Raw genomic sequence first — 25,607 nt, 5'->3', positions numbered from 1 at the left:
TCCACACTCACCAGTCCCCACCTGCCCGGTGCTTGCCCCGACTCTGGTCCTTTCCCTGCTCACCCCGCGTGCCTCGGCGCACACATGCAGTTCTCCCTTCCGGGGCCTGCCCCCCGGGGAAACCCCCGCCCCAGCCTCATTCCTTTCCCCCCACAGCCCCCTGAGCGTGGACCTGGAGCCCTATTACCAGACAGAGAACGAGGACGAGAACCCCTTCATCTGCTCCCAGCCCCGGGAGAACGGCATGCGCTCCTGCAGGAGCGTGCCCACCCTGCGTGGGGAGGGCGGGGGCGGCTCCCCCTGCGGCCTGGACTACGAGGCCTACAACAGCTCCAGCAACACCACCTGTGTCAACTGGAACCAGTACTACACCAACTGCTCTGCCGGGGAGCACAACCCCTTCAAGGGCGCCATCAACTTCGACAACATCGGCTACGCCTGGATCGCCATCTTCCAGGTGGGGCAGCCTGGCTGGAGCGGTCATTGTCCGCGTGGGGGTGGGGTCAGGGCCTCTGGAGGAGGTGGCAGGAGGCTTTAGGGGGCCTGGAGTCAGCCTGCCCCTCTGCCACCTCCCCAGGTCATCACGCTGGAGGGCTGGGTCGACATCATGTACTTTGTGATGGATGCTCATTCCTTCTACAACTTCATCTACTTCATCCTCCTCATCATCGTGAGTGATTCCTCAGGCCCCCGAGGGGATGGGGGAGCCTAGGGAAGCGGGTCGGGGAAGTCCAGAGAGGGGAAAGCTTGCTCGGTCCGAAGTTCTAGCTCTCGGGACAAGTCCCACTGAGGCGCAGACAGCGAGGGCACCTGTCAGGAGAGCTCGGGAGGAAATGCAAGGTCAAGGCCTGACTCTCTCACTTACCACCACTTACAACTTAGGGCGAGTCATTCCCACCGGGCTCCCAGCCCCACCCTGGACCTCTGCCCAGGGTGATACCACCTCCGGAAGTGGCAGAGGGTGGTCCCGGTTTTTCGCCAGGACTGGGAGAGCACTATTGGCCCTTTGTTGGGAAGCAGGCAGGAGGTGGTAAACATTCTGCAAAATGATTTCTTCTACCCCAAATTCCCATCATTTGCTATTAAGAAACACTGCATGATCTCCTGCTCCTTCCAGCTCAGAAGTTCCAAGACTGAATGAGGGCAGAAGACAGAGGCAAAAGTAGCAGTATTTAAAATTCAAGTCGCTACCGTTCATCGTTTAACAATTTGATTGCTTACTCCTTATAGCTAATATTTGTTGAGCGCTTACAAGGTGTACCGGTTAACAATGCGGATTTTGCATCGTTGACCGGTATGTACCAAATCCTCGTTGTTAACGGGTACACCTGGCACTGTGCTCCAGGCCCTGCTCGAAGCACTTTTTATTGCTGGTGGATTTAAGTCTCACCAGAATCCTGTTATCATTTCCACTTAGCAGATGAGGAGACCAATGTGTCCTCCTTGGTCTGACCTCAGCGTGGGCTTGGCATGTGCTGTGGATTAATCTTGCTGGGTGGGGCGTTGAAGCTGTTGTGCACTGTAGCAGCTGCTGCCGGCTGCGTCCTCATAGTCCCTGGGGAAGGGGGTTCAGCGAATGGGGCCTCAGCTCCTAAATGAGAACTCTGGGCTTCAGAGGGCTTGGTCACCAGGCTAAGTGGCTGGAGCCGAGAAACCAACCCCAGGCTATTGACTCCACGTCCAGCCCTTTTCCCCTGCCACCAAGAGGCCAATGACAGAGCCAACAGAGGGACAGATATTGAGAGAAAGAGATTAAAATCTACACAGGATTTAGGGCAAGCTTCAGAGAGAGGTGGAGACAGAATAAGGCCGTGAGAGACAGCGGATAGGCCCTGAGAAGGAACAAGTCCTCCAGGCCACCCCCTCCTGCCCCTGCAACATTCCCTAGTGCGAAAGAGTAGCCAGGCTGGGGGCCTGTTCCCATCCCCCATCAGGACCTGGGGGGGGGGGCGGGCGTCCCCCATCAGTGCCTTGTGGAAGCCTGTTCTTTTCCCTCTGCTGTTCTCTCTGGGCTTGGGTGAGGGGGAAGGAAGTAGACAGGGAGATAAGGGGCCCAGTTTCCACCCTCCCACACACCCCCTGAGAAATCTTTCCCAACAGCTCTCTGGACTCACACTAGTGAAGCTAATTATCATAATTACTAGGACACAATTCAGAAAAACAAAACTGCTTTGTCACCATAAATATTCATTTCCTTTCTTCTGGATTATTGTCCAAGCAACGGCCATCCCAGAACTCTAGGGAAACTGAGGCGTGGAGATGGGGACAGGGGAGTGTGGACAAGTCCGAGTGACAGCTTGGCTAGTCTGCAGGGTTCAGGGTCCAGCCCATCCCCTGGCTGGGCGAGGGGGTGAGCCTGGGGAAAAGGGATACAGGCAAAGCCAATGGCCGTGAGCACACTGCGGACCCAAGGTTAAGAATCTCTCCCTCAAGGTCACACAGCTAGAACTGGGACTGGAAGCAGGAGTCTTGTGGACAAGCTTTGTGCCAACATCTCAAAGGCTCAATCCAGTGTGGAAACCCCATGTCCCCAAGACTGGGTTCATTTCCCCAGCCTTCTCTGCTCCTGGTGGGTACTGGGGAGGGGTGTCCAGAATCTGCGCACAGGCGCGTTTAGGGGCAGGGAGTGCGGGAGACAGCCTTGCAGGGCGGCACCGGGATCCCTAGCAATGCCTTGGAATCCCGGAGAGCTTGGTGCAGGCCTTAGCTGTGCCGTACATTAGCTGAAGGATCTTGGGTAGATTCCTCAAACCCTCTGAGCCTCAGTTTCCTCGCCGTCAAAGGAAGATCATAGAAGTATCACCTCTTGAGAGTGTTACAAGAACGCAATGAGATAGCGCTTGGACAGTTGCTGAGCCCAGGGCCCGGCCATAGGCAGGGCTCCGTGCTCGGTGGCTGGCATTGTGATTCCCTCTTCTTCAGGACTGTCTCCTCTTGCTGTCCCCACCCCAACAGGTGGGCTCCTTCTTCATGATCAACCTGTGCCTGGTGGTGATTGCCACGCAGTTCTCGGAGACCAAGCAGCGGGAGAGCCAGCTGATGCGGGAGCAGCGCGTGCGGTTCCTATCCAACGCCAGTACCCTGGCCAGCTTCTCGGAGCCGGGCAGCTGCTACGAAGAGCTGCTCAAATACCTGGTGTACATCCTCCGTAAAGCAGCCCGCAGGCTGGCCCAGGTTTCTCGGGCAGTGGGCGTGCGGGCCGGGCTGCTCAGCCCGGCGCCCCTGGGGGTCCAGGAGCCCCAGCCCAGTGGCAGCTGCTCACGCTCCCATCGCCGCCCGTCCGTCCATCACCTGGTGCACCACCACCACCACCACCACCATCACTACCACCTGGGGAACGGGACGCTACGGGGCCCCCGGGCCAGCCCAGAGATCCAGGATCGGGATGCCAACGGGTCCCGCCGGCTCATGCTGCCACCACCCTCGACACCGGCCCTCTCCGGGGGCCCTCCTCGGGGCGCAGAGGCTGTGCACAGCTTCTACCATGCCGACTGCCACTTGGAGCCGGTCCGCTGCCAGGCATCCCCGCCCAGGTCGCCATCCGAGGCATCAGGCAGGACTGTGGGCAGCGGGAAGGTGTACCCCACGGTGCACACCAGCCCTCCACCAGAGATGCTGAAGGAGACGGCACTTGAGGTGGCCCCTACTTCCGGACCCCCCACCCTCACCAGCCTCAACATCCCACCTGAGCGCTACAGCTCCATGCACAAGCTGCTAGAGACGCAGAGTACAGGTGAGAGCCCTGCGGGGCGGTGGGTGGGGGGGGGGCATGTTGCTGACTCTTATCCCGGGGCCGGGTGGTGTCCCAGAGGGGCCTGGGGGTCTGGAGTCAGAAGGACTGGGCTCGGATCCCCATTCTGCCACTCACAGCCTTGGGATCTTCCATCAGTCACATGACTTCTTGGAGCCCTACTTTTCTCTCCTGTTAAATGGGAATTATGGTTCCCACATTGTAATAATAACAATAACCATCATGTAATAGGCACCTGCTTGCTGCATGCTCTGCGCTGTTTGCTATAACACCTAGGGTTGTTGGCCCATTGCTCAGTGCCTGTCACATGCCTTGCAGGCAAAATCCTGTTGGCTCCTCCAGTTTAAATGATCAGCTTTCTTTTTGACCCCATTTCACTGATGAGAGAAAGGGAGGCTCGGAGAGGTTGCAGGTCTAGGTCCAAGGTTGTGGCATTAGTGAGGGGTGGATGTAGGACCACCTGACTCTGAGGCCCAGGCTCTATGCTGAGACCCCCTGTTGCAAGGCTTGGAGGAGAAATGGTGTCTGACTGTGGGCCAGCACCACGCTCTCGTGAGCATGAGTTTTAACCCCTCCCCACAGGGAGACGGGGGGCCTGGAGCAGCAAGCCCACAGGGGGCTGTTATTCTGATGAGAGGAGCACCCACTGTCAGGAGTGAGGTGCTCGCTGCCTGTGGGTGTCCCCCAGTCAGGCAGGGGCGGCGGGCCCCTTCCACAGACAGACTCACTGTCAGCACAGCCCAGGGCCTGTATTTCAGGAAGGATTTGGCACGTGGGAGAAGTGGTGTATTTGTGGGATGTTATGTGGGAATGCGGGCTGGGATAGGAAGGTGTTATCACAGAACGCAGTGCGAAGGGATCTGGTGCCAACTCTTCCACTACCCGCCACGTGACGCGAGCCAGTTGCACGCACACGCGCTGGCACGTTTCAGTTCCCTGCTCTAGAGAAGGCAGGGCTGGGACCAGCATGGGCGGTGGATGCTTAGGGACACCTTGCTGTGTGCAGTCGGAAGGGGAAACAGTGTTGGATGTCTACTAGGGGCTGGGCTCTTAGCTGGGTGCCTCCTCGTACCTGCTTTCCCTGGGTGGTTCCTCAGGTCCCTTTAGCTCTCATATGTTATGGTCAAAGCTGGGTTTAAATGGACATTTATGTCTGAGGATAGGTCACTGTGTGTGTGTGTGTGTGTGTGCGCGCATGCACAGTCTGGTGTGTGTATGTGTGTGTACACATGAAGGTGTCCTGTATATGTGTGTGTCTGTATGTGTGCATGTGTCTGGTGTTCGTGTGTGTATGTGTGCATAGGTATCTGATGGTGTAGGTGCATGTGTGCGCACACAGGAGTAATGATCCTGTCTGGTGTACATGTGCAGTGTGTGATTTGCATGTGTCTGTGTGCACATGTGTTTGGCTGTGCATGTGTGGCATGCAAATAGTATGTGTGTACACAGTACATGCGTCTATGCCAGCCGTGGGCAAACTATGGCCCGTTTGAAATGAATAAAACTAAAAAAAAAAAAAAAAAAAGACCGTACCCTTTTATGTAATGATGTTTACTTTGAATTTATATTAGTTCACACAAACACTCCATCCATGCTTTTGTTCCGGCCCTCGGGTCCAGTTTAAGAACCCATTGTGGCCCTCGAGTCAAAAAGTTTGCCCACCCCTGGTCTATGCACATGGAGTGTTTAACGCGCACATGTGCATGTGTCTGGTGTGTACATGAGCACACATGTGAGGGCGTGTGACTTAAGAGCCCTTTGGGAAATACTGCTCGGAGCAGTGTTGGTGTCGGGCCTGCGACCTGGGATGTAGAGACGACCTAAGCTCCGTGCTGAAGGCTCCTCGGACCTCACATAAGAGCTTCCCAGAACCTCAGAGGACATCAAGGCCCCCTGCCCGACCCTAGGACACCCTCAGCGACTGTCAGAAGGATGCTGTTGGCATTCGGGAGCATTCTGTCGCTCAGAACTGCTCGCACTGTAGGGCATTCAGCACCCCTGGCCCACTGAGTGCCCAGTACCCCATCATCGTAACAACCCCATGCTCCCCACTCATTTCATCCACCCTCTGAGGGAAGGCCGCCCCAACTAAGAAACCCTGGAGCCTCTAACCTCTACCCTCCTGTCGCAGGCACCTGCCAAAGCTCCTGCAGGATCTCCAGCCCTTGCTTGAAGGCAGACCGTGGAGCCTGTGGCCCAGACAGCTGCCCCTACTGTGCCCGGGCTGGGGCAGGGGAGGTGGAGCTCGCCGGCCCCGAGATGCCTGACTCAGACAGCGAGGCGGTTTATGAGTTCACGCAGGACGCCCCGCACGGCGAACTCCGGGACCCCCAGGGTCGACGGCGACGCAGCCTGGGGCTGGATGTGGAGCCCAGCTCTGTGCTGGCCTTCTGGAGGCTGATCTGTGACACCTTCCGCAAGATTGTGGACAGCAAGTACTTTGGTCGGGGCATCATGATTGCCATCCTGGTCAACACGCTCAGCATGGGCATCGAGTACCACGAGCAGGTAGGGCAAGGGCCCGATGGTCCCTGGGGCTGGGGACCCTCTGCCTTCCTCCCCTCCCACCTGCTGTGCTCAGCTGCCTCTCCGTGCTGCTAGTCTGCGTGGCAGGGAGGACAGCGGGGAGGCGCAGCAGCGCGTGGGGACGCGTTGGAGGGTGGAAACCAGTGAATGTCACGCAGTGTCTGAGTCTGGGCGCTGCCGGGCCGGGGCAGGGGCAGGGGCAGGGTCTGAGCTGGGTGTGATCTTCCTGGGACGGCTTCCCAGAGGAGCCAGGCTTTGAAGGGTGTGAGTGAGTGACGAGCATCAGCTGTGGGCAAGGCCTCTTTGGAGGGACAAGTCACTGGAAGAGATTTGGATCTTTGGAGAAGATATGGGGGGAGGGGAGGGGGGATCCCCTAGAGTTCACCTGACTCATAATTAGGATCATGATTGACTAGAAGGGCGCTGAGTAGGTAGGGGTGAGGGGTGGAGGGTTGGTGGCTGCGCCTGGATGCAGCCAGGCTGCCTGGGCCTGGCCTCTGATCTGGGAGCCTCACTGTGAGCGGGGTGCTGTGTGGATGAGAGCACCTAGCGTGGTGAGGGGACTTGAAACCGTCGCGTTTGAGGAATCATTCTAAGAACCTGGGTGTTTAAGGCTGGAGAAAAGGAGGCTCAGCAGGGGCAGGCGAGCTGTCGTCAGATGTTGAAGGGCCATCGTGTGGAAGAGGGAGCAGGCTTGTTTTGTGGGGCGATGGCTGCAAGCAGAGGAATCTGGGCTGAGGGGAGGAGGCGGCCCTCGCTCTCAGAGCTGTGCAAGGACAGAATTGTGGCCTGGGGGACCCAGGGACCCCCACCTCTCCCTTCCTGGGCGTGGGAGTAGGCACCAGGGGGCCTCACAAGCAGGCTTGGCTGCCTCCCCCACAAGGTTCCTTCCAGAAAGCAGTCCTTCCCCCCCGAGGTGGCCTTCCAGGTCACCCCCTTGGCGGATTCTTATAAAAGGAGGAGGCAGCCAGCAGGTGCTGCCGTCCACAGGCCCTCTGCGCTCTTCTCTCCTGGGTGTGTCTTGCCTTCCTGTGGCTCAGGGAGGGAACTGGGTCACCAGGACCTGACAGTCCCTGGTGTGGCACCAAGGCCATGTGCTTGCCCAGCCCCCCTCGTTGTGGGTAGGTAGGGGCATGTAGGGGCCAGAGGTGTGGGAAGGGGTAGGGCAGCTCTGAGTCAGGGTCTGGGTCTGGCTTGCCAGCGTCCCCAGGGGAGGGAGGAAGTAGGGGTCTCGGGTGAGGCTGGGGAGCGTAGGTCCAAGCTGGGGCTGGGAAAACATGAGGTGTCCATTTTCCAGGAGATTGGAAGCCACTTCCCTCACCCCAGTGACCTCTGAGTGTTGTGAGCACTCAGCTCTTACCCCAGTCACCCTGTCCAGCCAGGTGTGCCCAACCCCCATCCTCTCCCCCATCGCCATCACACACCTTGGCATCCCTTCTGCTTGCCTCAGGCCCCCCACCCCAGCCGGCTCTGCTGGATCCCTTCCCTGCGGAGGAGAGAGGCAGAGGGAGCAGGAAGGATACCGGCTGCAGTGCCAGCAGGAGGGGAGTGTGGCACCGTGGTGGGCGTGTTGCGTCTGGGCGCATGGGGCATGCGGTGTGGGCACTTGCCTGCTCCGCCAGCCTCCTGAGGAGAGCTGCTCTGCTATTCCAGGCTGGTGGGGGCAGCATTTCTGCTGCCAGGCCCCAGGGGGTGGCAGCTCCTGACCTCCCTTTACCCCAGCTCCCTGAGCCTGAACCTCAACCTCCTCTCCCTCACCCCAGATCTGGCTGTGGTCAGTGCCTGCCCCCAGGGGTCACCTCTTCCGAGCTTTCCTTGGGGGGGGGGGGAGCGCCCAGCAGTCTCTGCTCAGCCGGATGCGGCTGGCGGAGGCTTTGCACTCGGAAGAAGCTGAGTCACAGAGACCGAGGGCAGATGAAGGCGCAGCAAGAGGGCTTTCAGTTAGACGGCAAGAAGGACACCCACTTGGGGAGAAAGTAGCAGCGATCGGTCAGGGGTGTCTCAGCACCGCCTTGCCCAGGTTCCTGAGGGAAGCAGGGGATGGCCCCCCAGGCCCTCGCTGGCAGGGATCCCCCCTCAGTGGTGGCGCGGTGTCTGCGCCAGGGAGGAGTTTGTTCCGGTACCTGGCTGCTGAGAGCCCCGCGGGGGTGAGTGGGAGTCCCCAGCAGGCTGGCCAGATGACTGACTGCGGGCAGGCCTAGGGACCGGGGGTGGCGAGGAGTCCCGGGAGCAGCCATGGCCCCGTGCTTGCAGGCACTGCGGCGTGACATCCCGCCATCTGGGCCCCGGAGCCTGAGCTGGCTGGTGGGGGGGAGGTGGGCAGGGAGGGAAGTGAGGGGACGTGGGGGCCGAGAGACAGAGACACAGAGGGGGAGACGGAGACACAGCAGAAGAGACACTGAGAGAGAAAGGGGGAGACTGAGATGGAGAGATGGGGGCACAGAGGACAAGATGAAGCCCCAGGGAGAGGCAAATATAAAGATAGAAAGACAGAGACGAGAGGGACAGAGTTGTAAGGGGGGACAAAGACTCAGGGGGAGGAGACAGAAGCAGATGGAGTCACAGAGACATGTGACGGAGACAGAGAGATATGGAGAGGGAGCCGGACCCAGAAACAGATGACAGACCAGGGCAGACTGGGCAGGGTTGGGAGACGGGCTCGGATGGAGCCTTGCAGACGGAAGGAGAGAGGCTGAGAGCGACAGCAGATGCTGACACAGGCTCGTGGTTCCCCTGCAGAGCTCGTAATGAGGTGATCATGTCCATCAATCCTGGTATTGATCAGGCTGGGGGGCACTGCAGAGGGTGTGCTGTGCTTCCCTGGGGGAGAGCCAGCCCTCTTCCCTGCCAGGTGCCACTGCACCTACCACTGTCACCTACCATGCCCATCATTCAGTGTTCCTGCTGGGGATGGCCAGGCCTCTTCTGCCTCTCTCTACCAACATCTTGGCTGAGGAAGAACCCATGTTGTCATACCCCACCCTACCCAATGGAGGCCCCATGCTGTCCACACTGCCCTCCTTCCCCAACCCCGTAACCCACCAGCTGGTGGAGGCCTGACAGGACTGGTTTGTCCAGAGGGGACTAAGGACGGGACCCTGAGGACACGGGGAGTGAGCACATGTGTGGTCCATCCACTAGGGGGCAGTACGTGGAGCAAGGAACTTCCTATGAATTTCCCAGGCGTCCATCCATTGCACTCACATTTTGTGTGTGTCAAAGTTGGGCCTGAGCAGTGGCCTACTGACAAATGTTTAACCATCAGCCCTTAAAAAGAGAAAGAAAAAGAAGTTCTGATTTGTAGTGTTGTAGCATTTGCCAATTACCGTGGTGTAAATGCTCCCACCGAGGCCAATTTTAAGCTGCCGTCATGATGTCACTGAGTGCGGAGCTGGGAAGGGATGCGCACAGCTGGTTCTCCTGAGCCGGTGGGAGATGGCTCCAGCACACCACTGGGCCTGCGGCACTTCATCCTTCCTCTCCAAGAGGTCACCAAGTAAACAGTCACATTTGCTTGATTAGTACAAGCTCGGAGAGGGAGGCACAGAGGCACAACCCGTGACCCAGACTGGGAAAAGGATTCAAGGAGGGCTCCATGTAGGACATGACCTTGGAGCTGAGTTTGGAGAAAGAGTGGGGCACAGTGGTGAAGGGGGAGGGGAGGGCACCGTGTGGGCAAGGGCCAGAGATACCAGGCACCAAAATGGAGTGGTTTGCTAGTATAAGGAGTTCAAGGTACTGGGTAGGGGCTGAGATCGGCAAATGATAAGAGATGAGTTTGGAAAAAATTGGAGGCCTGGTCCTGAGAGGCATAGATGGAGTTTGGATTTTATTCTGAAGGTGATAGGTTTCCAACAAAGGTTTGAGGCTGGTCAATAAGAGGAGCAGGTCTGTGTTCCTGGAAGCCTCGTGGGGAATTGAAGGCAGGGAGGGGAGACAGGAGGCAGGGAGGCTGACAAGAGGGCCGCTGCCGTGGTCTGGGCGGTTCACACATCTGTCCCTGGAGATGGGAGGAGAGGGCTAGGAGAGCTGGCGGGTGGCTGAATCTGCAGGACTCAACACCGAGCGGATATTTGGGAGAGGAGGCGGCATGGACAGCACCCGGATTCCTGCTGGGGGTGGTGCACGGGGGCTTGAGCAGATTTGGGCTGGAGGACGAAGCATTGAGATGCCCCTAGGACATCCGGTGTCTGCCCAGCAGGCGGCTGGAGCTCAGAAGAGAGGCTGTCTCCCAGGACCTGTCTCCCTGGGTCTGCACTGGGGCAAGGCCGCTCCAGGAGGCGGGCGCGGGGGGAGGTGCCAGGAGGAGGTCTCGGGGCACAGGAGCTTCCTCATCATCCCCCTCTGGGCAGGGGCTCACCTCATATTCTGAAAAAGAGGCAACAGTGTGTGGGAGAAGGGGAAGGGCAGGCGGCCCAGCGGTCTCCTGGGCAACAGAGGGGAGAGAGGGAGGGTCCGGAGATGGTGGCCTTTCCGGCCAGGAGAGGGCAGGGCAGGTGATGACTCTGCGTGTTGCTCCGACTGCCACGGGCCCATGCTGTCACTCTAGATACATGTCCAGAGAGGGTTGCTATTTATAAGTGCGTGAGACCGGCTGTTCAAGGTGAAGGAAGCCGGGGGGTGGGGGCGGGGGGTGGCGGAGAGTCCAGATGTGGACTTTTGAGAAGATTCACGGACTCTTTTTGGATTCTGCTGAAAGCCGGGCACCCTCTCCCCAGAAAACGCATGCATGCATAGGCACCCCAATCGGGGCCTGAGAGAACAAGGGTTTTCATGGACACCTTCCATTCCAAGCCGGCTCCTCGGAGCTCCCAGGCGAGGAGCCCTGGCCGAGGAGCTGGGGCTGGGGTGCAAGCAGGACTTGGCTGCCCAGGCCCCAGACTTTCAAAGGATCTCCCTCTGTGGGGGGAGGGGGAGAAGAGTGCTGTAAGGAGCTGGCCGACTAAAGCGGCGCCCACGTTTTTTCCGCATCCTCTGGCTCTGGGCTCCCCCGATTCAGCAAATGCGGGAGCACGGCCTGCGCACAGCACACGAGAATAGAATAATAGGGTGGCAGGGGCAGGGCAGAGCCAGAAGCACCCCGGAAACTTAAGTTCTAGCGGAAACGTCATTCTGCTTCATGGACGATTATGCCAAATGCTGTAAGGGAGGCTTCTGGGGCGCAGAGAGAGATGCTTATACCCGGGTCGAGGGCTTGGAAGGGCTTCATGAAGGAGGTGGCTTTTGAGATGGGCCTTAACTCTAAGTGGGATAGGAGCTGAGAAGTCCGGGTGGAAGGATGAGGGTGAATTCTGGCAGCCTGGCCTGGGAATGCGCAGGGTGGCCGGGGACACTCTGAAGGACAGTCCTGTTGCCTCCTGCCCCCACCCCCACCCCCCTCCCTCACCCCTGAGGTGTCTGAGCAGCATTGATGCGAGCCCAGCAAAGTGGAAGGAAGCCTGAGATTCCAGTAGGTGTGGGCTGGGCTGGGGGGCGGCCAGAGACTATTTCTGTTGTTTAGATCAGAGACAATGAGAGCCCCAAGTCTGGTGGTGGCAGGGAGAGCGAGGGGTCGAGGGGTCCGGAACAGCCACCCCACAGGCAGCCTGCAGCGGGCACCTGTGGCTGGAGGGATGGAGGGCAGGCCTGAATCCTAGATAACTCCCAGGTTCCAAGACAGAATCCTGGACAGGGAGGGAGCCGGGAACTCGGGGAAGGACAGGTTTGGGAGAGGAGGTGAGAGGGTTTGTTTTGAATGTGCTGCCTTTGAGCTGGCCGAGGGCCACCCCGGGAAGGCTCTCAGACAGACTGGCTCTCGGGGTGAGGAGCCAAGCTCTTGGGGGAGATTGTTCAGTGTCCTCTACACCCAGTGACAGCTGGAGAGGTGGGAGTGGGGGAGATGCGGGGGGGGGGGGGGAGGCAAGGGGAGGGAGTGGGCTTAGACTCGACTCAAGAATGTTGGCCTGAGAGGAGACAGGCAGCCCTGGAGGGCAGGAGGTGGCCAGCAGCACGGGGTCAGGGAAGCCCGGGCCGGCTGGGCATCAGGCAGGAGGGGTGGCCACTGGCCCAGATGCTGCTCAGGCAGGGCGTCTGCTAAGAGGAGGGCTGGGAAGAGGGGCCTTGGAGAGCGCTGGCGAGGTAGGCCCCCTGCTCTAGGCGTGAATGCGCCTGGATTCACAGGAAGGCTCTGCTTTTAGGCAGGGAAAGGCGATTGGAGGCGTGCAGGAACCAGGGATAAATGATGGACCGGAATGGGACCCAGGGGAGCCTGAGGGATGGGAGTGAGGTGGAGGTGCAGGTGGAGGAGCGGCTGGCGCCCTGCCAGGAGGGGAGGGGAGAGGAGTAGCTGCGGACCAGCGCTGTGTGGGGGAGGGAAGGAAGCGGAGCCAGGTCGGGAGTGAGGGTGGGGGCTGAGGGGAGGGGGAGGTTTGGGGCAGCTTCTGGGAGTAGAGAGATGGGCAGTCCGCGATAGAAGACGGCGAATAAAGTGCACAGCAGCCTGGGGCCCCCAGCAGGGCATCGCCCGGCCAGTCAGCAGAGGTTGGTGACTCTAGCAACACTCAGCAGCCGCAGCAGAGAGGCCGCGGGAGCAGGGCCTGGGCTGGGCTGGGCTGGGCAGGACAGCCGCCCTCTAAGGCCTGCAGCGTAAGAGCAGCTTTGAATGGTCCACTGAGCCCTGGCTGGTTTGTCTCTGTGGATAGAGCGTTGACCTGCGGACTGAAGGGTCCCGGGTTCGATTCCGGCCAAGGGCACATGCCTGGGTTGTGGGCTCGATCCCCAGTAGGGGATGTGCAGGAGGCTGCCGATCCATGATTCTCTCTCATCACTGATGTTTCTATCTCTCTCTCTCCCTCTCCCTTCCTCTCTGAAATCAATAAAAATAAAAAAATAAAATGAATGGCCCACCAGGCTCTGGGCCGCGAGGTTGTGCTGCAGGTGAGGGCGGGGCCACAGCGCCAGAGCTTTGAGTCGAAGGGGCTTTGGGTTAGCTGTTTCCAAACTGAGTGAGCCCTGGAGGAGCCCTGCGCCCTCTGAGCTTGTGTGTTTGCTTGGGGTGGCTTCGGGGCGCTGGTGGGTGATGTGGGGAAGGACTGAAGCCTCCCACCCCTTCGGAGGAGGCACTGGGGCACAGTGGCATTCCAGCTGGCACAGTTCCAGGCTGGAGAGCTTCCAGGGGGAGGGCGAGCAGCAAGGCCACCTCTCCACGCCGAAGCCTGTGGGGTTTCCTGGAAACCTCCCGCCACACAGGTGTCTCCTGACTTCCCACACCTCCTGGAAGGAGGAGGACCAGGAAGGAGGAGGTCCCACCGACCCAGTGGCCCTTACCCCCTCACTGTGGGCCCCTGCAGCACCTCTCCTGGGTGTGTGGGAGCAGCAGGCCGGGCTGTCAAAAGCAGAGGTGAGGTGAGCTGGAGAGTCAGAACTGGGGAGCAGAGATTTCAGGGTCAGTGGAGCAGGGAGCCGGGGAGCTGGGGAGGGAGTGGCACTTGGGCAGTGCTGGGGTGACTCATGCAGGCCCCCTCTCCGCTCTCACCTGGCTGGTCCACCCTCGGGAGCCTTCTCTGCAGCAGGCATGTCACTGTCTGCGGAGCCTGCTCTCAGGCCTCCTGCCTGGACCTCTGCAGTCTCCCCTAATTGGTCTGTCTCTCCAGCTCTCTGAGCCATCCGCACGCTGCCACCACTGCAGCCAGATTAATCTTCTTAATACACCGCTTTGCACATCGCCTCCCTCCCCCAACCTTCCCCCCCCCACCCCCATCCTCCCCCGCAGCCTCAATGGCAGCATGTGCCCAGAGGAAAGTCCAGCCTGTGGCGTGGAGTCATTGGGCCTGGCCCTGCTGACCCTGCAGCCTTGTCCCCCACCGGCCCCTCCCCGCTCCGACCCAGGCAGACCACTTAACTCTTGGTCCCTGGTATGCCCGGCCCTTCCCTCCTCTGCACCTTGACTCACACTGCGCCCAGTTGGGCGTGTCCTCATTGGGCGCTCCCCTCCCGCCTGCTCCTTCCCACTGGCCCACTGACCTCGTGGGGTTGGAGCTCCTGGTGCTCCTGATGCTAAGTGACAGCCCTGCAGGCACTCTGTCCTGCCCCGTGTGAGGCCACTTCCACTGGCAGTGCCCACGGGGCCGCTTGAGCGTGGCTCTCGGCTGGATGTGCTCACAGTCTTGATCTGTGTTCTGCAAGGCAGCCTCCCCGCGAGGTGGTGTTACCCTGTTTCACAGAAGAGGCCACTAGGGATCAGAGAGGTTAAGGGACTTGCCCCAGGTCACACAGGTGGAAAGTCCCAGAGTCCCTGTGTTCGGGTTCAATCCCACCTTGCATCACCAGTGTCGTGCACGCTGTGGGCACGGTCAGGGTTCGTTGATGGAGCTGCTGTGGGTGTCAGGGGAGACCTGGTGCTGGGAAGTATGTATAGCTTACCTGGGGCCGCAGTTGCTCTCAGGTGACAGGCTGAGGGAGGGAAGGTGTTGGGACCTGGGAGGTGGGGGATGTACAGTTAGCATCAGCCCTGAGAAGACCTGGGACCTCTGGGCGGGAGAAGCTCGGGCTGCCTGGCCTCAGCTCACCAAAGCGCTTCCTGGGCCTTGACCTCTGTGCACCGGAGGGAGGATGCAGTCTAGACCCGAGAAAGGACGTCCTGGCCCCGGGGGAGGGCCTGACGGGCTTGCGCGCATCTGCCCCAGGGAGACATTAGGACATGGGCTCTAGGGGGGCTGGGGGCCGCGTGGACAGATGCAGAGAAACGCTCGGCCGGGCCTAGCCCTGCACCTAAGCCACCTCCTTTCCATGACCACACCTTTGGGAGCAGGCCGTGGAGGAGGCAGGGAGGAAGTGACCTTCCGGGAGGAAGGCAGCAGCCCTGCGGGCCTGGCGAGGGTGCTGGCAGAAGTTGGCTCCCTCCCCACCCCTTCGCCGCAGCGGAGGCCCAGGATCACGGCTCTGGTCCCTGGGGCACCTCTGTTGCTAAGATTGTGTCTCTGCGCCCTCGCCCTGCACTTGCAGAATGTTCCCAGCCTCCGATTTAGTAACTTGGACAGACCTGGATGTCTGGGGGAGGAGGGCTTTTTCCCATGGATCACGGGGGGGGGGGGGGGGGTCCCAGGGTCCTGGGAGAGGATAGGCCTTGCCCCTACGTGCGCCCAGTGAGTGTGTGTGTGGAGGGGAGAGAGGACGGGCTGAGGGAGAGGGCTCGGCCCTCCTCCCACCTGCTTCTCCAGTCCCTGAGCTGCCTGGAGGGATGAGGTGGAGGCTTCAGGCTTTTCTGCCCCGCCCCCCCACTTCGCACCCCGACAAGGATCCATCACGTAGGCCTTGGGGGAGCCCTGCACCATCCTTCTGATGAGGCTCTCAGTTGGTTTGTGAGCGTGTGTGAGCATGTGTGTGCCAATGAACACCGGGTACAGACTGTCTCTACCCCAGGGATAACGTTAGGACATGATGAAAACATCCTCCCTCCACACGCCTGGTAGTAGTTGTACTTTTAGGGCTCACTGACGGAGTAAATACACGATAACAAAGACTACAGGGCGTTCAGCTACTTAAAAAAGTTGTATTCATTTTTATTGTTGAGGTGTAATGTATTTGCTCTATGTACATGGTGTACTTCAGTTACGTTTTCAAGTCAACTTGTTCTTTTTTTAAAATATATTTCTATTGATTTCAGAGAGGAAGGGAGAGAGAGAGAGAAACATCAGTGATGAGAGAGAATCATTGATCGGCTGCCTCCTGCACGCCCCACACTGGGACCCAGCCCGCATGTGCCCTGATGGGGAATCCAACTGTGACCTCCTGGTTCATAGGTTGACGTTCAACCACTGAGCCACCCTGCCTGGGCTCAACTTGTTCTTCATTCATGCATCTAAGTTCATGTGAAATGTAATTTTATGTTCATTAGAAGGTACATAGTCTATTCAGTCCATCCGGGTAGCTGATTCACGGGCCTGTCGCTGTCACCACGTTGGGTTTGGTCCTACTTGGTATTTATTGGAGTCAGAGTGAGGTGGGTTGGGCGCCCTCCCTCGTTCTCCCCCCCGCCCTGTGACTTTGAACCTGTCATTCACCGTCTTCTTGACTTCTTTTGTTCATCTCTAAACCCCCGGTGTGACTGCTGTTGTGTGGATGGCATGAGGTGAGAGGCACGAGCCTGGGGACCCGCAAAATATCGCGCCTGCGTGGTCTATGCGCCCCTTCTTTATCCGATCCCAGAGCGAACAACTGGGCAGGTGGCAGCGTGACAGGGAGGCAGGCTCGCCGATCACAGCTTCCGGGGAGACTGGGCTTGGGAGCACAGAGTGGGGGATCCACTCTCTCAGGAGGGCTCTGCGCCCTGGGCTTTCTCTGTCCTGACATAAGCCCCTCCCCACCACCTGCTCCGCGCTCACAGCCGGTGGACAAAGGTCCTGTCTCTCTGTGACCCGTTCACTAGGTCAGGTGGCGGTGCCCTCTCCTGCCCCAACACGCCGTCTGGGGAGAAAAGACTCGATTCAGATCTACCGGAGCCACGGGCTCCGTGCCACACCGGCCCCTGTGACAGCCACTCACTCTCTGGGCAGCTGGCTCTCGGCCCTGCCTGCTGACCCTGGCTCTGCCCCCCAGGCCTGCCTTTGGAAAGGACGCATGCCCAGTTGAGAGCTTCTCTCTTCCTGAGCAGCCACGGACCTCCAGACGCGCCTCACCTGGCAGTCAGAGGCCTTTCCTCCCAATTCTCCCCACTTCCACCCAGGCTGGTCACACGGGTTGGGGCCGGGAGGATCCATGTGGTGGCGTCCAGGGCCTGGCTCCAGGCTTGGGTGACCTACCTGGACAGCCGGCCAGATGAGGCAGCCAGGTTAACAGGGTATGGTGTCTGAAGGACTAGGGGCTTCACCTGCTTATTTATTTATTATCCTTGAGTGGCTGCCATGGAGCTTGGGCTTTTGAATGGTCAAACACCCCACCGATGGGCAGTGGGCTCTGCTGAACCAATCATCTCCACCCGGACCGCCAGCTCAGCCACACCCCTCCCTTTCTCTCTCTCTTTTTTTTTTTTAAAAATATTTTTATTGACTTCAGAGAGGAAGGGAGAAAGAGAGAAAGATAGAAACATCAATGATGAGAGAGAATCATTGATTGACTGCCTCCTGCACGCCTCCCATGGGGGATCGAGCCCACAACCCGGGCATGCGCCCTGACTGGGAATTGAACCGTGACCTCCTGGTTCATAGGTTGATGCTCAACCACTGAGCCACACCGGCCAGGCACAGGGCTCGTTTCTTGTGCTGGACCTGTGGTGCCTTCCCTCCGCTCTGCTTGGAGAGACCCCACTCACCATTCAGAGTTCATGTCCAATGCTGGCTGCTGACGAAGGCTTTCCCGGCGTGTCCTTCCCTCACCTTCTGTCCCCGAGCTCCCGGATTTACCGTCTGGGTCATGTAGTTTGTCACGGAAGCATCTCGGGCCTCTGGCGGTCATTCAGCTGTGCTGTGTGCGTACACCTTGCTTCCAGCCAGCTGCTGAGCTCCCGGGAGCAGAGGGCAGGGCTGGCATGTTTGTGCAGCCCCTTTTGTACCCGGTGCAGTTCTAGGCATGCAGTCAGCACTTAATATTGAAAAGAGGAGGAAGGGAGGGCGGTGACTAGTGAGCTGGAGAAGCAGATGAGATGGTTTGTCCTTAGTTCTGATCGCCTCTTTGGGGTGTGTCCTTGGTCCTCATTCCTGAAGGTCACACAGTGAGTGGACAGAAGGAACCGAGGTGTTCTAGTCTCCGGTAGCGGCTTCCGGAGCCTCCTTCTCTGTGACAACCCTTCTTGGGGGTTCCCTTCTGTGTATCAGCACGTTGGTGTGCGTATGCGTGTTTGTGCGTGACGTTTGTTGGTGCGTTGTCTGGAAGGAAGCAGGGTAGCCAGTAGATGTCCGAGAGGAGGCTGCCAAGTCCACAGAGTAATTGTGGAGCACGTGTGCCTTTGCCGGTGGCTGTGTGACTGGTATGCGTGTGAGGCCTTGGCAGTCATCTCGTGGCACGGGCCAGCATCATTGCGCCACTGGCCTGGGCTCGCTGGGCTGACCTGGCAGCACAGGACCGATGGGTCTCAGAGCTGCCAGCAGGAGGTGGGCAGAGCCCACAGGGCAGGCCCCAGGATCTGAGACCCAGAGCTGGGAATGGTGGGGGGACCCTTCGGGGGAGGGTGTTCCCCATAAGCCTGAGCATCCAGAACCCCTGGCTTTCTGTTCCTGCTCCTCCTCTCCCTGTGGTCCCGTGTTTGGGGGGACTGGGGTGAGGGGCTCAGGGACAAGCCACGGCTGCTTCACGCCCGCCCTGCCCTGCAGCCCGAGGAGCTCACCAACGCCCTGGAAATCAGCAACATCGTCTTCACCAGCCTCTTCGCCCTGGAGATGCTGCTGAAGCTGCTCGTGTACGGCCCCTTTGGCTACATCAAGAACCCCTACAACATCTTCGACGGCGTCATTGTTGTCATCAGGTACGACCGCCCCTGCACTGCCTCTCGCCTGAAGAGCGTCCATGGGGCGGCTTGGGGCGAGGGGCCACGCAGCCTCTTCCAGGGGTCCCACTGACCCACAGGCCCTGCCGCGCCCCCAGGTGGGGACTCGCTGTGCCCCCCCTGCTCCACTCCACCCTGTCCCTCGGTCCTACCCTGCTCAGGAGGGTCTCGGCCTCACATCTCCTTTGGCCAAGCCCCGCTGCGGTCTCCTCTCCCCACTTCTACTTCTTGTCCTCACCCCCACGCAGGCCCGGGGGGGTGGGGTGAGGACTGGGGGGTTGGCCTTGGAGAGGAGTTGGAGGAGGCCTGAGGCCCGGCCAGCCATCCCTGCTTGCAAAGTGCTTGGAAACCATCTCAGACGCCGATCGACCGCTTGCTTCAGGGTTTCCAACACCTCGGGAAAGTGCTCCGTCCCCTCCAGCCAGGAGCCAGGAGAACTGCTTTATGGCTTTTTGGAACTGGCTTTAGATTTCATTTGAAGAGAACAAAGCGAATATTCCATAACTGGATGCTGTTGCATTGGCCGATTGAGGGAGAGGGCTGTCCACTGCCAGGCCGTGCGATCTTTGGCCTGGCCGGGAGGGTGGAGAGGGCAGGAGCTGTCCCCCAGATCCTTGGCATCTTGGCGGCCCGAGGGCTGTGCTAGCCAGTCCAGGCCCCCGGGGGCTGCCGGCCCTTCGTAAAGGGAGGGGCAGGCGGGGGGTGGGCCTGCCGCAGGCTCAGGCTCCCCGCCCCCACCCCCTTGCAGTGTGTGGGAGATCGTGGGCCAGCAGGGGGGCGGCCTGTCGGTGCTGCGGACCTTCCGCCTGATGCGGGTGCTGAAGCTGGTGCGCTTCCTGCCGGCGCTGCAGCGGCAGCTCGTGGTGCTCATGAAGACCATGGACAACGTGGCCACCTTCTGCATGCTGCTCATGCTCTTCATCTTCATCTTCAGGTGAGGGCGGGTGCCCGCGGGGAGGGGCCTCGGGGGCGGGGCTGCTGGGGCTGAGCCCATCCCGTGGCTCCCGTGTCTGCAGCATCCTGGGCATGCATCTCTTCGGCTGCAAATTTGCATCCGAGCGGGACGGGGACACGCTGCCGGACCGGAAGAATTTTGACTCCCTGCTCTGGGCCATCGTCACCGTCTTTCAGGTGCGAGGGCAGCAGGACAGGGTGGGCAGGGGTGGTGAGGTGACCCTGGCCAATGCCCTGACTCCCGCCCTCTGCCCACAGATCCTGACCCAGGAGGACTGGAACAAGGTGCTCTACAACGGAATGGCCTCCACGTCGTCCTGGGCTGCCCTTTACTTCATTGCCCTCATGACCTTTGGCAACTACGTGCTCTTTAACCTGCTTGTCGCCATTCTGGTGGAGGGCTTCCAGGCGGAGGTAACCCCCTGCCCGCAACGGTCCATTTCCAGGAGGAATCGGCCGCCCAGCCTGACCTTTGGGGGCCTGGCAGGTTCTGCAGGAAGCACCCTTCAGATTAGGTGGGGGTGACTAAGGGTGGGAGGCGCCGGGTCTCAGGAAGCCTCTTGGTACTCAGGAAATGGGGTGCATGTTGGGGGGTGTCTTTGGGACCCCAGGTTAGCTGCCCAGTGGGCTTCCCCTTCAAAGTCGGCTAAACCCTTCCTCAGAAAGCTAGACAAGTGTCAGCACACAGGGCACCTGGATCCCTGAGTACAGGTGCTCTCGGGGACATCTGGGGGGACCCATCTGAGCTGAGGGGTGGGGGGAAGCTTGTGTGCAAGTCATCTGAGCTCTGGCCGAGATGATGAAGATGCCACCAGGGCCCGGGCAGGGCCGAGCTGCCCAGGGTGAGAAATGAGCCCAATTAGCTGCGGGGATGGCAGAGATGAGCGTCCTATTTCCAGCCCCGGCTCCATCACCTCCGTCACAGGCAGCGTCATCAATTAATATTGACTTACATTGATCCCGCCCGTGCCGGGCCGGGGCACAGCCTCTGCCCGAAAGGCTGCACCCTCCTCCTCTCCTTCCGCCCTGCCCCTCTGCCCGCTCCAGGCCCAGCCCGGTGCCGTGCACCGGGGAGGTTGACCCAACCTAGAAACGCTCCAGGTTGGGTGTGGAGGAGCGCTCGGTCCAGTTCTCTGTGGGTGACCCGGATGGAAACTCCCGCTGCGGCCTGCTCTATAAATACCCGGCACACGGTGGAAAAACAAAAATCTATTTTCCGCCTTTTTCCCAGCCTTGCGAGGGAGGGCTGCTCCCCGAGGGCCAGGCTGGTGGGGTGCGGGGGCATCTGTCCCTCACTGGCCTTCGCCGGCGCCCCCTGTAGCTCCGTAGCTCCCCATTATCGCCTCTCCGCCTGCTGGGTGAGTGAGGGCCGCTGGCGGAGCCCTGCCTTGGTGACGGCCCGGCCTCTTGCAGGAGGGAGAGACATTGGTGCTTTCCCTGCAGCAGGACACTGACTGGGTGGTTCCCTGGGGCGTGAAGGGTGAAGGGGTGCCACCGTGCTCCCACAAAAGCCGGGGTCTCTGTGGAGACCCACCATTCTCGGCCACGGCTCTTGGCCTGTGGGAGGAGGAGCAGCGTGGGGACACGGTCCTTCAGCCCCTCCCAGGCCACAGCTCCTGACAGCCAAGATTCCCCTAGAATAATTGCTGTGGAACTATGCGGGGGGAACTGGAAAGCACCCCAAGCCTGTTCTGCTTCCGTCAACTGGCCAATAGCCACCTGGGCAGTCCTGGCGGTGCCCAGCGCAGACAGCCCCTCCCACCGCGGCCTTTTCCAGCGAACACCTTGTTAAATCGAGTGCCGCTGAGCCGGCCGGGTTGCTAGGCAGCAGCTACGTCTGTGTGTGGGAAGAGAGCAGCCTGGCCCTCGGGCCTGGCCTGGTCACTCTGGCCCTGCTCGTGGCCGTGGGCCTGCCTCAGCCTAAGGGGCCAGCCAGGACCTGGGGCCACAGCCTCCTCCACCTTCAGAGGACAAGTGACTCCTGGGAGGGTCTCCGGCAGGGCCTGCTGCTTCGGGGCTGGGCGGGATGGAGACAGGATTGCAGCGCCAACACCCACCCCATGGGTGGGCAGTGGCATGGCCGTGGAGGGCCTGCGGGGGGGCTGGGCCAGCTGCTCGCTGTCCTGCACGTGAGCCAGCACCTGGGTGCAGGGGGGGCGCTCCATGCCGGCGACCTGCATGCCTCCAGAGACGCCTGCCTCCTCCTGTACCGAGTTTCAGGGGGCTGCCCCGGTGGCTCTGGGAGCCCCACAATCTGGCAGGGGAGTCTGGTTCTTGCCGCTGTGATGGCATGTGAGGCAGCCCACCTCGTGGAGGAAGTGGCTGCCTTCATTTCTTTGGATGTCATTAGCAGGAGCCTCGAGAGTGGCCCCCTGCTGGCCTTGCCACGCCGCCAGGGGCCGGAGCCGGCTGGCTGTAGATTTCCTGACTTGCAGGGGGCAGTGCCCTGAACCCCTGTATATTTATCATCCACACACTTAATTAAATGAACAGGCAGCAGGCCCTGTGTGAGGCCATTAATTGATATTAAACAACATCATAGCTGTCACCCCGGTGTTCCTTGTCACATCCCATCCCCGTTGGAGCAGCAGGAGCCGTTCTGATGGGGAGGGACGAAGGCAGAAGGGATGGGAGTTAGAGGCCTGTTCTCAATCCTGACCTGGTCTCCTCCCCAGCCTCTGACTTCCACCCACTCCTCCCCCCCCCCCCCCCCCCCGCTCTTGCCCATTCCCTCAGCCTGCTGCCTCCCAGCCAGGAAGGGGGAGCTAGAGTCTTAGGTGCGAGGCCCCGAGGCACCTCTGACTCTCTGTATGACGGGCACAGTCTTTCCAGACCTGGGGTGCCTCCTCTAAGATTGCTCTGGCAGCACCTGCTCCCCGCCTGGCGAGGAAGCAAGCTAGTGTTCATGAAGCCGGCCCGCGATGCCTGGCACACCCGGCGAATGGCGGCTGCTGTTAGAACCACCCGGGGCTTGATCGCCTTTCCTGCCCTTGTCCCCATCTTCGTGGCCTCCTTCCTCACCCTTCAGATTCGTCTGGCCCTGGAGCCTGTGGCTGAATCCTGGAAGGCCGCTCTCTCCCCTTTCTCCTCCCACCCCCGTGTCTCACGTCCCCTGCTGTCGGGTTTGCATCGCTCCTTCTCTCCCTCCTCTTTGGACACTGCTGATGTTTGAAAGCCTGAGCGCCTGTGACCAGCGCCCGTCCCCTGCCTCCCCCTCTCCCTGTAGGAAATCAGCAAACGGGAAGATGCGAGTGGACAGTTAAGCTGTATTCAGCTGCCTGTCGACTCCCAGGGGGTAGGTACGCGATCCTGAGTCGGCATGCCCCCGCCCCGTGCCCCGTGCCCCCTCCACTCCGCCTCCATGTCTCTGTGCTCGTGTTCACGCTCAGCTCCTGTGCAACCTGTGGTCGCCGTGGTGGTCAGTGGTGTCGTGAGGCTGGCTTCGATTTTAAGTCCCTTCCCCCTTGAGGACATGGAGGAGAGGAGCCTCCTTGCCTCTGCCCCCATCCACCCGCAAAGGGCGTGTTCCGCCCCCGACAGACCGGCGGATGGAGGGAGAAGGAAGGGACTTAGAATCCTCTGTGTGCACGTGTGTGGTGCACGTGTGTGGTGCACCGCGTGTGCGTGCCGACGCAGAGGGCCCCCGGGGGTCCCAGTCGCCGGGCCTCAGTGGAGTCCCATCCGGGGCCCAGACCGTGCTCCCCCCGTCTCTCTCGCTCCCCCCTTGCCCTGAGCCCCTGTTGGAGACCCCACTAGCTGCCTCAGCTCAGGACATGTCTTTGGAGGATGAGGGGATAGGGATGGCTCTTGCCAGAATGTGCCAGAGTTTTCAATCCACTTCCCAGTCTCTGGCCCCCCGCCCTCCCAGGAGGTCCAGCAGGTGTTGGGGGGGACATATTCCTCCTCTGGCCCCAGCGCTGAGCCTGTGCCCTGCTGTTTCCTGCACCGGCACCCGGATTCAGGGCAAAGTCAGGGTTCCCGCAGGACCCACAGAGCTGCACATCCCGAGCAGCCCCCTGGAGATCCCACTTGATAATTAAAAGCTCTGTTAGGGACGCAAACGGAGTTAATGAAAATGATCCCCTGAGATGCCAATTACGCAATATTTATGTCCTTATCAAAAGTAGCAATCAAGTATTTTTTAATAACTTCTTAAGGAGAAGTGTGTAATTACTGGGGAACCTACTGACCTGCTAAGAAGGAAGAAAAAACTGTCCCAGAGACAGAGAGAGAGGTAAAAAATGGGGCCAGGGGAGGGGTGGGAGCTTGGGTAGGGTGTAGGGAGAAGCAGGGGGACCCAAGTGGCGTCCTTGGGCTGAGCCGCTCTGTCTGGGGCCTTTCAATTTCCTTCTGGGGTCCTCGGGGCGGGCAGCCAGGGAGGGGAGGCAGGGGGTGCAGGTGGCCTTTGGAACTGAGGCTCTAGTGACCACTCAGGTCCCCGGCTTCCCCTGGCCCATGCCACCACCCACCCAGCTATCCTCTCTCCCCTCGGCCATTCTTGGAGCCAGTCCCAGCCAGGCTGGTTGTGCTGCGGGCTCTGGGGCTAACAGTGGCCTTCTCTGAGGTGTGGCTGGTGGGAGGCACAGGTGTTAGGGACCCTGGGGAGCCCCGGGCCCCAAGCCTGGGTGGTCTGGTTGATGCCAGTGCATGTCTCGTGCCGTGGTTGCTGGTCCCCGTGGCCTCTATGTAGTGTGTGCGTGTGAAGACAGGGAGACCTCCGTCCAGCCCACTGACCCCTGCTGGGCCAGCTCCCTAACGGCCCGCTGCTCCCCTCCCCTAGGGAGATGCCACCAAGTCCGAGTCAGAGCCTGATTTCTTCTCCCCCAGCCTGGATGGTGATGGGGACAGGAAGAAGCGCTTGGCCTGTGAGTATCTGTTCCGAGGGGGGTGGGGGCAGCCCCTGGCCCTGGCCCAGCTTTGAGTGGACTGAGGGTCTCCCCATCTCTCCCCCGCAGTGGTGTCCCTGGGAGAGCACCCGGAGCTTCAGAGGAGCCTGTTGCCCCCTCTCATCATCCACACGGCCGCCACGCCCATGTCGCTGCCCAAGAGCTCCAGCACCGGCCTGGCTGAGGCGCTGGGCCCTGCCTCCCGCCGCACCAGCAGCAGCGGGTCGGCGGAGCCCGGGGCAGCCCACGAGATGAAGTCACCGGTAGGGGTGCCTGTGGATGCCCGACGGTGGGAGATGTGAGGACATCAGGAAGGGAGAGAGGATGGAGGTGGGCAGGCCTGAGCAGATACCCCCGAGCCATGGGTGGACGAGCCCCGGGAGGTCGATCAGGGCTGGTAATGCAGGCATGTGGTGGAGCCATGGCCTTGGGTTCAAATCCTGCTGCTTCTGTTCCTGAACTGAGTGAGGCTCAACCTCTGAGCCTCCTTGTAAAGTGTGTGTGTGTGTGTGTGTGTGGTGGTGGGGATTGGCGGGGGGTAGTCCCTACCTCCTTAAAACCTTATCGTAATAGTAGCAAACCCCAGCTGGTCACTGATTCCAGATGCTGCTCATAGTGTCCTAGACACGTTGAACCCTCATAGCAACCTTATGAGGTAGGTGCTGTTACTCTCCCTATTGGGGACCTGCGTCTCAGGTTGCCCAAGTGATTTGTGGGAAGCTCCGAGGCCAGTAGGTGATGGAACCAGCATGTTAGTCCAGGAGGCCGGTGTCAGGGCCGACGCTCTGACCAGTGCTTTGTACTGCCACCAGCTGGTATCAGGCTTCTCTCACCAACTGAATGTGGAATAGGTGCCCGTGTCCCATCTAGCTTACAGGTGAGGAGCTGAGGTACAGAGAGGGTCAGTAACTTGGCCACGGTCACACAGCCGGTTGGAATAAGCCTGGACCTGGATCCAGGCATCCGACACCAGGCTCCTGCCCATCCTGCCTCCGCACCTGGTGTGATGCTAGGAGGCTCACAGGAGATGGGG

The 25,607-nt window shown here is 60.2% G+C and overlaps 1 protein-coding gene across 15 annotated transcripts in view; it reads left to right on the top strand.

The window, feature by feature from the left end:
- Positions 1-25,607, top strand: part of CACNA1G (calcium voltage-gated channel subunit alpha1 G) — a 64,531-nt gene that overhangs the window by 11,405 nt on the left and 27,519 nt on the right. For 9 of the 15 annotated variants that reach the window (XM_059670602.1, XM_059670598.1, XM_059670592.1 and 6 more), the window contains exons 6-16: positions 157-457; positions 578-670; positions 2,956-3,733; positions 5,883-6,259; positions 18,562-18,713; positions 19,483-19,668; positions 19,751-19,865; positions 19,947-20,102; positions 22,915-22,983; positions 24,469-24,553; positions 24,644-24,837. In XM_059670602.1, coding sequence (XP_059526585.1) covers positions 157-457; positions 578-670; positions 2,956-3,733; positions 5,883-6,259; positions 18,562-18,713; positions 19,483-19,668; positions 19,751-19,865; positions 19,947-20,102; positions 22,915-22,983; positions 24,469-24,553; positions 24,644-24,837 — 2,506 coding nt within the window. The remainder of the gene's footprint in view (positions 1-156; positions 458-577; positions 671-2,955; positions 3,734-5,882; positions 6,260-18,561; positions 18,714-19,482; positions 19,669-19,750; positions 19,866-19,946; positions 20,103-22,914; positions 22,984-24,468; positions 24,554-24,643; positions 24,838-25,607) is intronic. The other 6 variants (XM_059670606.1, XM_059670603.1, XM_059670594.1 and 3 more) reach the window with 1 other exon arrangement.

Source organism: Myotis daubentonii, chromosome 16 (assembly GCF_963259705.1).
Source record: "Myotis daubentonii chromosome 16, mMyoDau2.1, whole genome shotgun sequence".
Taxonomy (NCBI): Eukaryota; Metazoa; Chordata; class Mammalia; order Chiroptera; family Vespertilionidae; genus Myotis; species Myotis daubentonii.
The sequence above is the reverse complement of the archived record's forward strand: the minus strand, read 5'-3'. Positions and strand labels throughout refer to the sequence as shown.